Source organism: Cavia porcellus, unplaced genomic scaffold, assembly GCF_034190915.1.
Source record: "Cavia porcellus strain 051 isolate PalLab524CR breed Dunkin Hartley unplaced genomic scaffold, mCavPor4.1 scaffold_2, whole genome shotgun sequence".
NCBI classification, from domain to species: Eukaryota; Metazoa; Chordata; class Mammalia; order Rodentia; family Caviidae; genus Cavia; species Cavia porcellus.
Window position 1 is genome coordinate 118481456 of NW_026947485.1, and position 13292 is coordinate 118494747.

General features: G+C 46.0%; 1 protein-coding gene across 4 annotated transcripts in view; it reads left to right on the forward strand.

Moving 5' to 3' along the window:
* Rasgrf2 (Ras protein specific guanine nucleotide releasing factor 2) overlaps positions 1-13292 on the forward strand; it is a 171145-nt gene that overhangs the window by 57698 nt on the left and 100155 nt on the right. For all 4 annotated transcript variants that reach the window (XM_063245278.1, XM_063245279.1, XM_003479514.5 and 1 more), the window contains exons 5-8: positions 4983-5236; positions 7583-7662; positions 8009-8202; positions 13061-13170. In XM_063245278.1, the coding sequence (XP_063101348.1) occupies positions 4983-5236; positions 7583-7662; positions 8009-8202; positions 13061-13170 (638 nt within the window). The remainder of the gene's footprint in view (positions 1-4982; positions 5237-7582; positions 7663-8008; positions 8203-13060; positions 13171-13292) is intronic.

A 13292-nucleotide genomic window follows, 5' to 3' on the forward strand; every position in this document is an offset into this window, starting at 1 on the left:
TTTCAAAGTATTGAAATTATTTCAAAGTATTGGAATGTAAAATTCTTTTGCTCCTTTGTTGGGTGATTCCTAGGCATTTCATTTCTCTTGATGCTGCTGTGAAAGATGTTTCCATGATTTCTCAGTGTTGTGGTTTGTGTCTACGTGGCCCCCAAGCCTCATGTAGTCACAGAGGAGGCCAAATCTGGTGTTTGTGATTGGTTCATTGTCTAGCTCTGGGATTGGTGGTGTGAGTGCTGCACCTGCCAAGGGGCGGAGCAGACATATAATGAAAGGGCGGGAAGAAAGCATGTTTTCCCTTTTTTGCCCTGTTCAATCTTGCTGTTTGCAGCCACCATGAACAGCTGCCCCTCAGCCATGCCACCCTATCTTGGAGCCAGCTCAGTATGGACTAAAACCTCCAAAAACTGTAAGAAATAAACCTTTCCTTCCTTCCTGCCCAGCTCAGCAAATCACCAACAGGGTGAAGACACAACCTACAGAATGGGAAAAATTTTGCCAGCTAAAATTTCTCCTCAGACAGAAGACTAATATCTAAAATATATACAGAACTCAAAAACTGAGACCCCCAAAATAAAAGACCCACTTAAAAAGGGGCTACTGAAGTAACATATATTTCTCAAAAGAAGTAAAAATGGCTAATAAATATATTTATTTATTCCTTCCTTCCTTCCTTTGGGTGTCAGCTCTTTTGTCTCAATAACGAGTGAAAAGTTACTGAGACACTCAGTGAGTTTGTTATTGGTGTGCAGGAATGCTGTTGGTTTTTGAGTGTTGACCTTGTATCCTGCTATTACCAAACTTGGTTGTTGATTCTAGGATATTTGGTGGAGTTTGGAGGGTCTTCTTTGTCCTGTAATGTCATCAGCAGATAATGATAGTTTGGCCTATCACTTTCCTACTGATAGTCCTTTTATTTCTTTTCTAATTGTTCTGATGTTTCCAGAACTGCAGTGAACAGGAGTGGTGATAATGGGTATCCTTGTATTATTTCTGATTTTATAGTGAAAGCTTCCAGTTTCTGACCCTTTAGTATGATGTTAGCTGTTGGCTTGTCATAGATGGATTTTGTTAGATTGAAATAAAGACATTCTATTCCCAAAAAAAAAAGATTATGGCCTCAAGATTCATCCATTTTCCTACATGTGACGCAAGTTTATCCTTTTTATGGCAAAGTGGTACTCCGTCTTTTTTTTTTTTTTTTTTGTCTTTTTCCTTTTTATCGGTACTGGGGTCGAACTCACGACTGCCTGCTTGCAAGGCAGGCGCTTATGTTGCTGAACTAAATCCCCAGTCCATTCCGTCATGTTTAAATACGTTTTATTTATTTATTAATCTTTCAGTGGAACACACAGGATGCTTATGCTATGCAGTGCAATAGGATGTCTTTAGCTCTTTGAGGAAGACTCCTAGTAGGACAAAAGCTGGGCAGAATGGAATTTCTCATTTTAGTTTTATGAGGGATCTCCATAGTCATTTCCTTGGTGATTGTACCAGTTTACATTCCCACCAGCAACGTAGAAATCTTTATCCCCTGCAGTCTTGCCAGCAGTTGTTACTGTTTGATATCTTGATGGCAGCCGTTCTTTCTGGAATGAGATGGAATCTTGGTGTTGTTTTAATTTGCATTTCTGTAATGGCCAACAATGTTAAAGTTTTTTTCATATATTTATTAGCCATTTTTACTTCTTTTGAGAAATATCTGTTCAAAATATCTTTTGAGAAATATCTGCCCATTTTAAGTGGGTCTTTTATTTTGGAGGGTCTCATTTTTTGAGTTCTTTATATATTTAGATATTAGTCTTCCGTCTGAGGAGAAATTTTAGCTGGCAAAATGTTTTCCCATTCTGTAGGTTGTGTCTTTACCCTGTTGGTGATTTGCTGAGCTGGGCAGTAGCTTTTTAATTTGATGTGATTTTGTTTGCTGATTCTTGATGTCATTTCTTATAATTGCACAGCTTTTCCAGAAGAAAGACTTGCACACTCTCCAGGCCACTGCCTTTGGATTTTTTACAATTCCAATTTTGTTTTGTGTTCTTAATTGTCTCATGTAAGACACACTGCTTGGTATAAAATTATGTAGAAAGCATCCTATTTGAAGCACTCTTCCTGGATATACAGTTTCACATCTTAATGTTTTCTTATTCCTGTTTTTCTATATTAAAGCACTATTTCATTTTCACTGTAACAAAAGTTTAACTAAGTACTTGCTTGGGTTTGGCATAGAAGTAATTCTTTGGACTAAGTCGAATATTTTCACTTTAAAAGAAATAAAAAAGCAAAACCATTCTTTTCTTAGAGTTTAAAATTTTATTTTGAATTTGGTTTCTGTTATTGCATTATAAGATTAGTGCTATTTCTTTTCTTTTAACAGTGTACAGTTGCATGTAAACAAAGATATTAATAAAATCCAATTTTCATCTCAGCTCCATGGAAGCTGGTCTTTTAGTAAATATGAGAAGCAGCTGCTATTATGCACAGAGAACACCTGCCCAAGAGCACAGAGCGATTGCATTTAACTCTAAATTTAATTGTTGATTTTTAAAAACACTTCTATTTAATGATAAAATATATTTTTTACATTTTTCTACCGTTTTAATTCTTAATAGAAGTAATTTTTAAATGCGCTTCTGAACTTATTCAGTAGGTTTCGAAATTAGCTTTATGATCTTTAATTTCCTAAATCAAAGTCATATCTGTGGAAAGGAATGCATTTGCAAGTTGATTGCTTCTTTATTCTTATCTTGGAAAAATGTAATTTTTTTCATGTCAGATTTGCAACTTAAAGTTGGTTGTAACTCACAGGAATTTTCCATTAGATCGCCCCAAGAAATACACATATAATTTCCCCATGTAATTTTTTTGTGGCACTGGGATTGAACTAGGGCTTTTCACTGAACTACCTCCGTTGCCCTTTCTATCTTTTAGTTTGAGACAAAGTCTTGCCACATTTACCAGGCTCTGAACTTTCTGTCCTCCTGCCTCAGTACCCCCAGGATAGGGTTTCAGGCATGCACCACCTCACCCAGCAGTTCCCCCACAGAATCTATCAAACATGCTTAATGGTACTGTTCAGCTTCAATGCCTGCATAATAGTGGGTCAGCATCTGAAGGCAAATGAGGACATGGTAGCCACTGCAAAGAAGGATCAGGGTCCAAGCACACGGTCATTTAGACCATGTAGGAAAAGAGTGTTCAAGAAAATTTAAAGAGTGTAAAGAAGTGTTGGGTAACAGTGCTCTTAACAAAAGCTTGGTAGTAAATTGACACTTTAGTTATTAGTGAATTTGCAGGGTTGTTTGTGGCTGAATCTGCCACATCTAATGTGACAAATCTCAATCATCCTATCATTTTTATATTTAGAGAAGACTTCACAATTCTGGGTCAGTTGTTTTGTAGATGAGGAAACAGGATCAGAGTCCAAGGTCGCCCTGTTGGTCGGTGGTAGAAACTCTGGGTAAGGACAATGATGCAAACCCATCTGCTCAGCACCCAGGAAGTATCTGGGCATTTGGAAGGCACACAATCGGGGTTTGTTGATTGACTGAGTCAAATGGTGCTGTGTCTCAGATTTGCTTATAGTTTTTTTATATCATAACTAATCCAGGTCAGTCCTAGAGTCCATGATGTTTCTGCAAAATATATTTTATATTAAATTATATTTCATGTTCTTTTTCACAAAGTAATCACTGTTGCAAGTAGTTTATATTCATATCATGCACGATAATGAGTAAGTTTCTTTACTATTAAAAAAGCCCTGCTGGGAAGTGGCAGTCCGGTTACAGCTGGGTGATTTACCTTCAGATTCAGTGTGGTCATTGGCAGAAGGGGGGAGCTGAATTCTGAGGTTTATTTTTGAATCTTAAAAACCAAAACTCAACAATGTGAAGAAATCAGAGACCCGATTTAAAACGGGCAGGATTTAAATACACCACTGTCCAAAGACATACACAAATGGCCAGTGAGCAATTGAAGAGATGTTCAGCACCACGGATCATGACAGGGATGCAAATATAACCCACAGGGAGCTGTCACTCCCCACTGGCCATGACCGCTGATGTCACAGAAAGACAGGAAATGGCTTGGTATGGGGAAGCCATGCAGAATCAGGACGCTGGCGCCAGGTAGCTGGGAGCAACCAGTGTGGAAAACGGCTGCTAAAAATTTAAACAGCAGCATTGCCCTGCCAGCCAGCGATCTGCATCCCGCTAAAGGGCCAAGGGAACGAGGGAAGGGTGCTGCAGAGATGCCCATGTGCCCGTGCTCGGGGCCCACTAATGCAGCAGCCGAGAGGGGGCACAGCTCCAGTGGCCAGTGACAGCCACTCGGAAGGACCCGATGGAGGCTGTTCAAAGATCTCTTTCCAGACTCACCAACCACCGCTGACCCATGTGCTTGAAAATCATGAAAAACCACCAACTGGATACTTAAAAATCAACAGGGGAGGTGTCTCAGAGCACGCTGGCCTCTCCTGCATGAGGCCCTGGGTTCAGTGCTGTGCTATTAAAAAGAAAACATGGTACATTTTCAGTTTGCTTGAAACCACAATTTTAAACAGTTTTTTAAAGAGAGCCCTTCAATGTCTTCCTTTCTTGAAGTGTTATTAATAAATGTGAAGTGCTATATTGTAGAGTTCATGTGGAGAAGCCTGAGAGCTTAAACTATGGGAGAAACTCCTGAACCTGAGAAAAAAATACTGTGCTTAAAATCATCCTTTTTTCTTGCTATTTGGAGAAAGCCTGCCTTTATCTTCTTGACAGCAGACACTGGTGTCCCCATGAAGGTGCAGTGTGTTCTTCTCCTAGTCCTGAAGATCTGATCCCAAGATCTTTGCATGAGCCATGGGCCCAGCCCTTTCTCTAGTTTCTGTTTTGAAGCAGGGTCTTGATAAATCACCGGGCGAAGATCCTCCTGCCTCAGTCATCATGCCTGGTGTAAGAAAGCCAGGCCCACAGGTCACTGCAATTCTCTCTGTTCTGCAGGTCCAGAGCTTCATGCGGGGCTGGCTGTGCAGGAGGAAGTGGAAGACCATTGTGCAGGACTACATCTGCTCTCCTCACGCTGAGAGCATGCGCAAGAGGAACCAAATTGTGTTTGCCATGGTGGAGGCCGAGTCCGAGTACGTGCACCAGCTCCACGTGTTGGTCAACGGCTTCCTGCGGCCCCTGCGCATGGCTGCCAGCTCCAAGAAGCCGCCCATCAGCCACGACGACGTCAGTAGTATTTTCCTTAACAGGTGGGGCTTTGCCCAAGTCCAGAGTCAGGCAAAACCCACTTGCAGGTCTTAGAAGATCTCTTCCTTATTATCAAAAGGTTAGGCTGCAGGATTCCATCTCCATGGCTCGTGATTTTCACAGTAATGAAGCCAGCACTGCATTGCATTTGGTTGTTAGTACCAGTTCACAGACCTCTGGAAGCATGGCTTTCTGCTTCCTCAGTTTACTTTGCTTCTGTGGTTGTGTAGGGTGAGTGTGTGGGAAAGATACTGTCTCAGTCACAGAGAGGAATGAGATATTGGGGATCTTTGCATCTAGTTTACACACGAGCACTTTTAGAAGATGGAAACTAAGGGCCTGAGAATCCTTGCTGAACTTAATTGCTCAACAGATATTTATAGTGTTCTTATTACTGATGATTAATTGCTGAACAAAGCAGAAAGTTTCAAGTTTCATGGGATTAAATTTGGATGCAAACAGACAGACCATGGATAGTGAATAAATGAAATGCGTGAGGTGTGATTAAAGTGGTGAGAATGATGGAGTAAGTATGTTTGAGGTGAGGGAAGGATTTTGAGGGGGATTCCTGGCAATCTGCTTTTTATTTCAACAATTGCTTTTACCTTCTGTGTTATGCCAAGCAGCTATATTGGTGGAACAGAATTTGCACCCAGAATATAGCTGCAAGGGAGTCTGGGAAACATAGTCTGTCTGAAAGGAGGAAGGAACATTGACTGAAAGAATATTTACAAAACTCGACAAACTTGATTTATTTTATAGGCTGGAGCAAAAAACACTCCTTTTTAAAACTTTTTTTGGGGGGGGGATTACTGCTAGACAGGTGCTTGTGCTGCTGAGCTAAATCCCCCCCTTATTTAAACTTTCTATAAAAAAAGCATCACAGCCTTCAAGCTGTGCCTTGTTTATTTCATGGACCCTTTGGACATAGTGATCACTTCTCCTTGATGTGAATTCTAATGGAATTTGACTTACAGCAAGCCAAGTTATTTCACTGAGAGGAGTAATTCTGTTTTTAAAAAGTTTCTAAATGTTGTTTTTTATTTTCCTTAGTTCATGTTTGCAGTACATAATGTTTACATAAGATTATTTTGGGGAGTTGGTACATGGACATGACACCCTGTAATTCCTTTTTTTCATCCTTTTTCTTCTCCTCTCTCTCTCTTCCTTCCATCTCTTGTTTCCCTTCTCATTTGAAGAATAGCTGTCTCCCTATTTCTTTTATTTTGCTCTTTGTTTCTAATTTGCATTTCTCATATAAGAGAAACCATGTGATATTTAAGCTGGTGCATCCAGTTTATGTCACTTAACATTATGGTCTCAAGGTACGTCTATTTTTCTGCAAATGTTTCAAGTTTATATTTTATATGAACAATACATATATGCAGAAATGTTCAACATCGCTTGCCATTAGAGAAATGCAAATTATAACAATGCTTGAGATTTTAACCTGCCCTGGAAAGAACGGCCACATCAAGAAATCAAATAATAACAATAACAGATTGTTAACAGCTGGTGAGGCTGTGGAGGGAAGGGTGCAATTCTACATCATAGAGAGGACGTCAACTAGCACAACCACTGCTGTGGAAGTCAGTGTCGAGAGGCCTCAGAAACTAAAACTAGAAATTCCATTTGACCCAGCTCTTCTCTTTCTAGAAAGCTCCCTGTGAGAATTAAAGGCATTGCATCACAGTGATCCACGCACACCATATTTATAGCAACACTGCTCGTAAGAGCTAAATCTTAGAAGCAGCCTGTGTGTCCACCTATAGAGACATGTGTAAAGAAAGTGTGGTATTTGCGCACTAAAGAATTCTGGTTTTGATTGTGCCAGTGCTTTAATTCAAAAAAGATGTTAAAGGCTTGTTGTGATGTGTTGATGTAATAAGAGATCTTCTCTTCTGTAGCTACCCTTCTTGGCCCCTTTAGGAAGGTGCAACCCTAATTCATGCACAGTTCTCATTTTAGTATCAGTGTAGGTTTCACCCTTTTCAGAGGAGTATGTTACATTTCTGTAGAGGGGAATACAGTTCTGTCAAAAGGTTTGGTGTGGATTTCTCCCCTCCCTCCTTCTGTCAAAACTTGTTTCATTGCAAGAGAGGCTCCTTATTTGGGTTCGCAGAATGAACTATGAAAGGCAAAGGGACCCCGCCTTTAGTAGTGTGACAATCAGTCTGACTGCGGCTCTGAGCGTAGAAAATGCGCTTTCACTGGAGTGAAGGGGGCTGCTTCTGGTCTTTCAGTGTTTGGCGCATACTTTGGGGCTTTTACTGCTCATTAGACTTCTTTGACTAAGCAGAGACACTGTGGTGGCCAAGTCGTATTATTTTTCTCCTTTTTTGAAACAGCGAGACAATCATGTTTCTTCATGAAATATTCCATCAAGGACTCAAGGCGCGGATTGCGAACTGGCCCACCTTGATTTTAGGTGAGTGTGTCCTGTCACCCCGGTGTCAGGGGTGTCTGCGGCTGGAGTGGATGAACCTTGGCTGTCCTGAAGCTTGGCTATCTGGCCTCCCCTGCTGCCCTGGGCTCCTTCCCCACGGGAGCCATCTCGGCTTGTGGGTTCTTCGGCCCTGCCTGGGTAGTTGCCTTGTGGCCACTCAGGCTGAGTCCTGTTCTGCTTCCAGTGTGCTCTCCCTGACCTGCCCTTCATCGGGCTTTTGGAGCAGGACCCTGTGTCCCCCCCAAGCGGGACGCCCCCTGCCTTCCCCTCAGGTGCACGTAATTTACTGCGCGTTGAGGGAAATGGCCACTGCCTTCCTCTTTTCCAGCCGATCTGTTCGATATCTTGCTGCCCATGCTGAACATCTACCAGGAATTCGTGCGGAATCACCAGTACAGCCTCCAGGTGCTCGCCACCTGCAAGCAGAACAGAGACTTCGACAAGCTCTTGAAGCAGTACGAAGCCAACCCTGCCTGCGAGGGGAGGATGCTGGAGACCTTCCTGACCTACCCCATGTTCCAGGTACCTGCTGGGGGCCGTCCTGAGAGGGTGCTAGGGCCGCTCTGAGTCCCCGATGCCTGCTGTGACTGGAGAGGCTCAGACTGCTGCCTCCTGTGACAGGCGGGTGGGCCATGTGTGTGCTGTCTAGTTCACAGAAGAAGCCAGGCATCTTCTGATCCTCTTCTCTTTTCCTTCCCTCTTTCTTTTCTTTTTCTGTGCTCCCTCCCTCCCTGTCTGCCTCATTCTTTCTCTTTTTTCTTCCCTCCCTCCGCACCGCCCTCATTTCTTCCTTCTCTCCCGCCCTCCTTTGCTTCTTTCTTTCTCTGTGCAGTGCCCGGGTCGCCTCCAGGGTCTCTCACAGGCCGGCAGGTGCCGGCCGTCCCACTGAGCCCGCTCCCAGCCCCGCAGGCAGACAGTTCTGAAGCGCATAGCTGGGAATGATTTTCCGGAAAAGCAGCGCAGTTTTCTCTTTATAGAAAGTTTCTACCCAGACCTCTTGCATGGAGTCTCCTCCTCCAGCCTGTTTAAAAATATTATTAGGTTTACAGAAATAGGATTCTGTGCAACTGTTCGAGTGAATGGTGGTTGCACAAAAGCTTCTGGGGCCCGGAGTGCCTGCCGGGAAGGCCTGCGTGGTGGCCCATCCCCCAGCCCGATAGCGCCAGGGCCTCCCTGGTCAGAGAGGCTGTGGGACGTGGCCAGCAGCCCTGGCGGGGTCTCCTGGCACCTGGTCAGGCGGCCTCACCAAGGCAGGGAGGTGGCCAATGATCAAACGTCCTTGCTTCTTCTCTGGGTTTTGGGCTTCACCACTGATGACCGCAGAGGCCCTGCACGCTGACCCTTCGGTTCTTTGCAAAGTGCCGATTCTGATCTGCACAGGCTCTGGGTTCAGCGTGGAATTTACGGGGCTTCTGTGAGGCTGCCTTGGTGTCCCATGGTGACTCAAACTTGCTGGTCATGTGTGTCGAGTTTCAGGGAGCGCTGTGTCCTCGCAGCAGGCGTCGTCTGCCTGGGCCGTGTTGTTGCCACGCTACTGTGGCTCCTCATGGCCCTGGGTTTGTCAGTCCTTCCCAAAAACCCAGAGTCACAGCAGACATTTAGTAAGATTTCTCACAGCCACAAAGATGCACTTGAAACCACTGCAGGATGCTGAAACTTTATAATACTTGCTTCCTTACAAAACTAAATTGTTTGAACTTTTGCCTCTTAGAAGAAATATGTCACAGAAAAAAATTCAGACTTTTATGTTTACTGTATACTGACTTGGAATTTGAGGTTTTATTTATAGTGACACATTTTATATAATGTGTCATTCCTGTGATTCTATGGGAGTTTTGGGTGGTTGTCTCAGGTTATGATTCAGCACCCCAAATGGTGTCTGTTCAGTATCTCCAAATCAGGTGAACATACATTGAAATGTGTGGTGAATGTTTAAATTTTTAAAGAATTAGTACAATGAGAGACGTTGCCTTTATCTCCCGTCCCCACATTCTCCAGCCTGAGCACACTCATGATCCTTGCCACTGTCTGCAGCAGTTCCGGAGTCCCTCTTTCCTGAGTTGTCTTTACCAGGTGTGATAAAAAACATGGTGAATGCTGGTGCTGAGCATCGTCCAACAAAAGGCAGCTCCTAAAGTAGGACGCTGTGTCCTCGTCCTCTTTAGTCCCCAGGTCTGGCACCATGAGACTTCTGACTCTTCCCTGAAGTTGAAATGACCAGGAAAGAGAAGCATGACATCAATGCAGAATATCACGCCAGCCAGGACAGTGTTGAGGTGTTGAGGGAGGAGGATTTAGGAATGCAGCCTGGTGTGTCCACAGCCTGGGAAGGGTTTTGAGGGAAGTCAGAGCACTGTGACTTCAATTATAACAGATTCCTTACATGTCCTGGTTCTCAGTGTTTTTCCGTCACACTGCATACCCAGGTAGAGTTGCGAGAAGCGCTCGGAACAGTTAGGGTCCTGGTTCCCTTACCCACACCTGGGATCCTCGCCCGCCCACTGTCCAGTTCCCTCCCAAAGCAATTCTCATCGCCACAGCAGAGGAACTGTGCTTGCCCCAGGCGGTAGGCTGGGGGAGGTCTCTGGGTTTCTTAAACTGCCAGGATCCTCTTCTGTCCCTGACCCTGCTACAGCCCAGAGCGTGATGCCCTGCCTCCCTGACTGAGCGTTTCACCAGCCCTCGGGAAGTCCCGTAATGTCAGACAAAGACACCTGGGCTGGAGACATTGAGCAAGGGAGCTAAGGTTCATGTACCTCCAATTGTGAGCTGGGATAGCCAGGTGACTCTGTCTCTGTGAACATTCCCGGCTGGCAGTTTGTGCAGGGCTCCTCTGTGCATGGTACGGAGCCTGCTGTTAGTTCCAGACCCTCCCTCAAGACCACGGTGACCTCAGCTCCACAGCTGGAGCCCAGACACTGGAGTCCTCAGACTCCCTTGAGACCCGGGTGACCAAAGGCTGCATTGCATCCCAGCCTGCTCCAGGGAGCCCTAAGCTGAGAGGGCTCAGCAGAGTCAGCCCAACTGCAGGATGTGAGCGGGCAGGGAAGGCACCTGAAGTGTTCCTCGCTTCCCTGTCCTATTCCAAATAGACCAAGAGGGGAAAGCACAAGAGATTCGCCCCAGCCTGGTCTCCCTGCCTCTGCCTCCTCTCCAGTAACCCAGACCCGACTGGGCCAAGCTGTCCTGCGTAGGAGGAGCCGGAGGGTTTGCTTGCTGGGTCTCCTCATTGCCGTCTCCTCATTGCTGTGGTCTCTCACCCACAAGGGGAGATAGCCTGGAGCTGTCTGCTCCCCCAGGTCGGGATGATCCCCTTCCCTTCTTGGTGTGTGAGGGAGTTAGCAGTGCTGTTCTGGCCCCAGCCTGGCACCCAGCTACAGCTGGGTGTGTCTCGGAGGAAGCCAGGGCACTGCACCCTTTTGTCACAGAGCAGTGATGGAAAAGGTGAGGTTGTTCTCATAGCCAGGCGCCCTCAGGCCTGGGCTTTGTCTGGAGCTTGGATGAGGAGGCAGAGGCTGGAGGAGGGGCAGGGGCAGAGGAGAGGGCCTGGAACTTGTAGCTTGTGTGTGTGCAAACATATGTGTGCAAGCATGTGTGTGCAAGTATGTGTGTGCGCAGACCACAGAGAAGGCGAGTGTGTTATTCCTCCTCCCGAGGTTTTGTCTTTCTTATTTTTTTTTCTTGATGCTGTTACTGGCTTTGTTGATCTGGGGAGAAATTGGAGAATTTGGAGGTTGCAGTGAAATTTCTCTCCATCGAACAGTGGGACCAGCCAAGGCAGGCCCTGGCAAGGAATTTGTTACAGAAAACACTGTTATTAACCTGATTTCTACTCCTCGGAGTCAGCGTGCTTTTGGAGTTGGCTGCAGCCGAGTTGGCCCCGCTGGCTTGGTTCCGTGAGCACTGAGCCCACGGTCCTTGGGCAGCTCTGACCGGAACAGCGGCAGCACGATGTTCTCAGGAGGCCACTGCTTGCCACTCTGTCTAGCTGCTGGCTGAGATGACAGATAACTAATTGGTGTCTCCAAAGTGACAGAGACTTGTCCCTTTGGTGAACGCAGAATTTTGGTTCATTTAGCACTTATCAGGATGCCTGGGTCTCTGGGAACGAGTTTATAAGCAGCTCTTTCTGGGTCTGCTTGTGGTTATTTGTTCCTCCACCAGAAAGTGCCAAGGCCCAGTGACCGGCTGCCAAGTTCAGCTGCAGCCACTGACGCTCAGCCAGGTACCCTGAGGCCTGCGAAGCCACCTTCTAAACGAGCTTTTGTGGTTTTCAGTGTGGACCCTGAGCAGGGGCCCCTCTCCACCTTGCCTTGGTTTCCTGCAGAACGCTGGCTTTGGAGGAACTTTGACAAAGGACCTCAGAATGTGTGTGTGTCCCTGGACACTGCACTGGCCAGTGCTGTGTCATTCAGGGAAGGACTCTTGGAATTAAGAGGCAGAGGCCACCTCTGTGTCCCTAGGGGAGGGTCTGTTCCATCCCCCTGCTCTGATTGAGGGTTCTCTGTGCTTCCTGATGCCGTCCGTGACTTTGTCCCTGGGCTGCAGTGAGACGCCTGTGGATGCTGCCCGCCCCCCAAGAACGATCTGTATGAGTGGACACCCACTCACCCCAGGGCAGAATGCAGGGGCACACACGGACCCATGGAGCCAGTCTTCTGTTCCCATTCTCTGAGTTTGTTTCCTGTGCTGACTGAGACCCAGTCCACAGAGGAGACCACAACACAGGTTCTTGGGAAACAGCTACACAGCGCGGCCACAGCTAGCCCAGACTCTGTAGCAAGACCCTGTCCCACGCACCACGTGGAATCATTGTAACTTGAGTGAAAGCACTAAGGTGGTCTATTAAAGCCTTTGTCCAGGTGCCAGGGCTGATTTTGACATAATTTGGTGAGTCCATCCATAAGCAAAAGTACAAATACGTCATCTAATTAAACGTTATATATTTTTTTTACTGTGAAATGAAACTAGATCGCAATGTAATAAGGCAATATATTTTCTCCCAGGTTTTAATTGTTAAGGAGAACATTGCTGTAGGATGGTTGATCTTTTAAAAAATTCTGTAAACAAACAAAAATATCTCTGAAGGTACCTAGAGTGACTTGATGGCAACTATGTTCTTTGAGTTTCAAAAACTGGGGTTCAGGAAATGTGTGGTCCTGGACCACGTGAAAGAAACAGGACAGGTCATTGATGGCCGCCTTCTCCTGCACCTTTAGGGGGTCCTCTTTGGCATGTGTTCCATGTGACCCACAGTTCCTCCTAAGTGTGTTTCTCTGAGCAGGAACACGGAGGCTCGAGTGGAGCTGAGGCGGCCACGGCAATGACCACGCCATGTCCAGGTCTTGTGGAGCCCGCCCTGACCGCTGTCTGCTTTCAGATCCCTAGGTACATCATCACACTGCATGAGCTCCTGGCCCACACGCCCCATGAGCACGTGGAGAGGAAAAGTCTGCAGTTTGCTAAATCAAAGCTGGAGGAGCTGTCCAGGTACGCGGGGAGCCGGTGAGAAGGACCAGAGCGGGCATCCAGTGGCTGATTTGGAGTTGAGGTCTGGTACAGGGCGTGCATTCTAGCAAACTCGAGTCCTGATCCCCAAGTCCCCTGGTGGC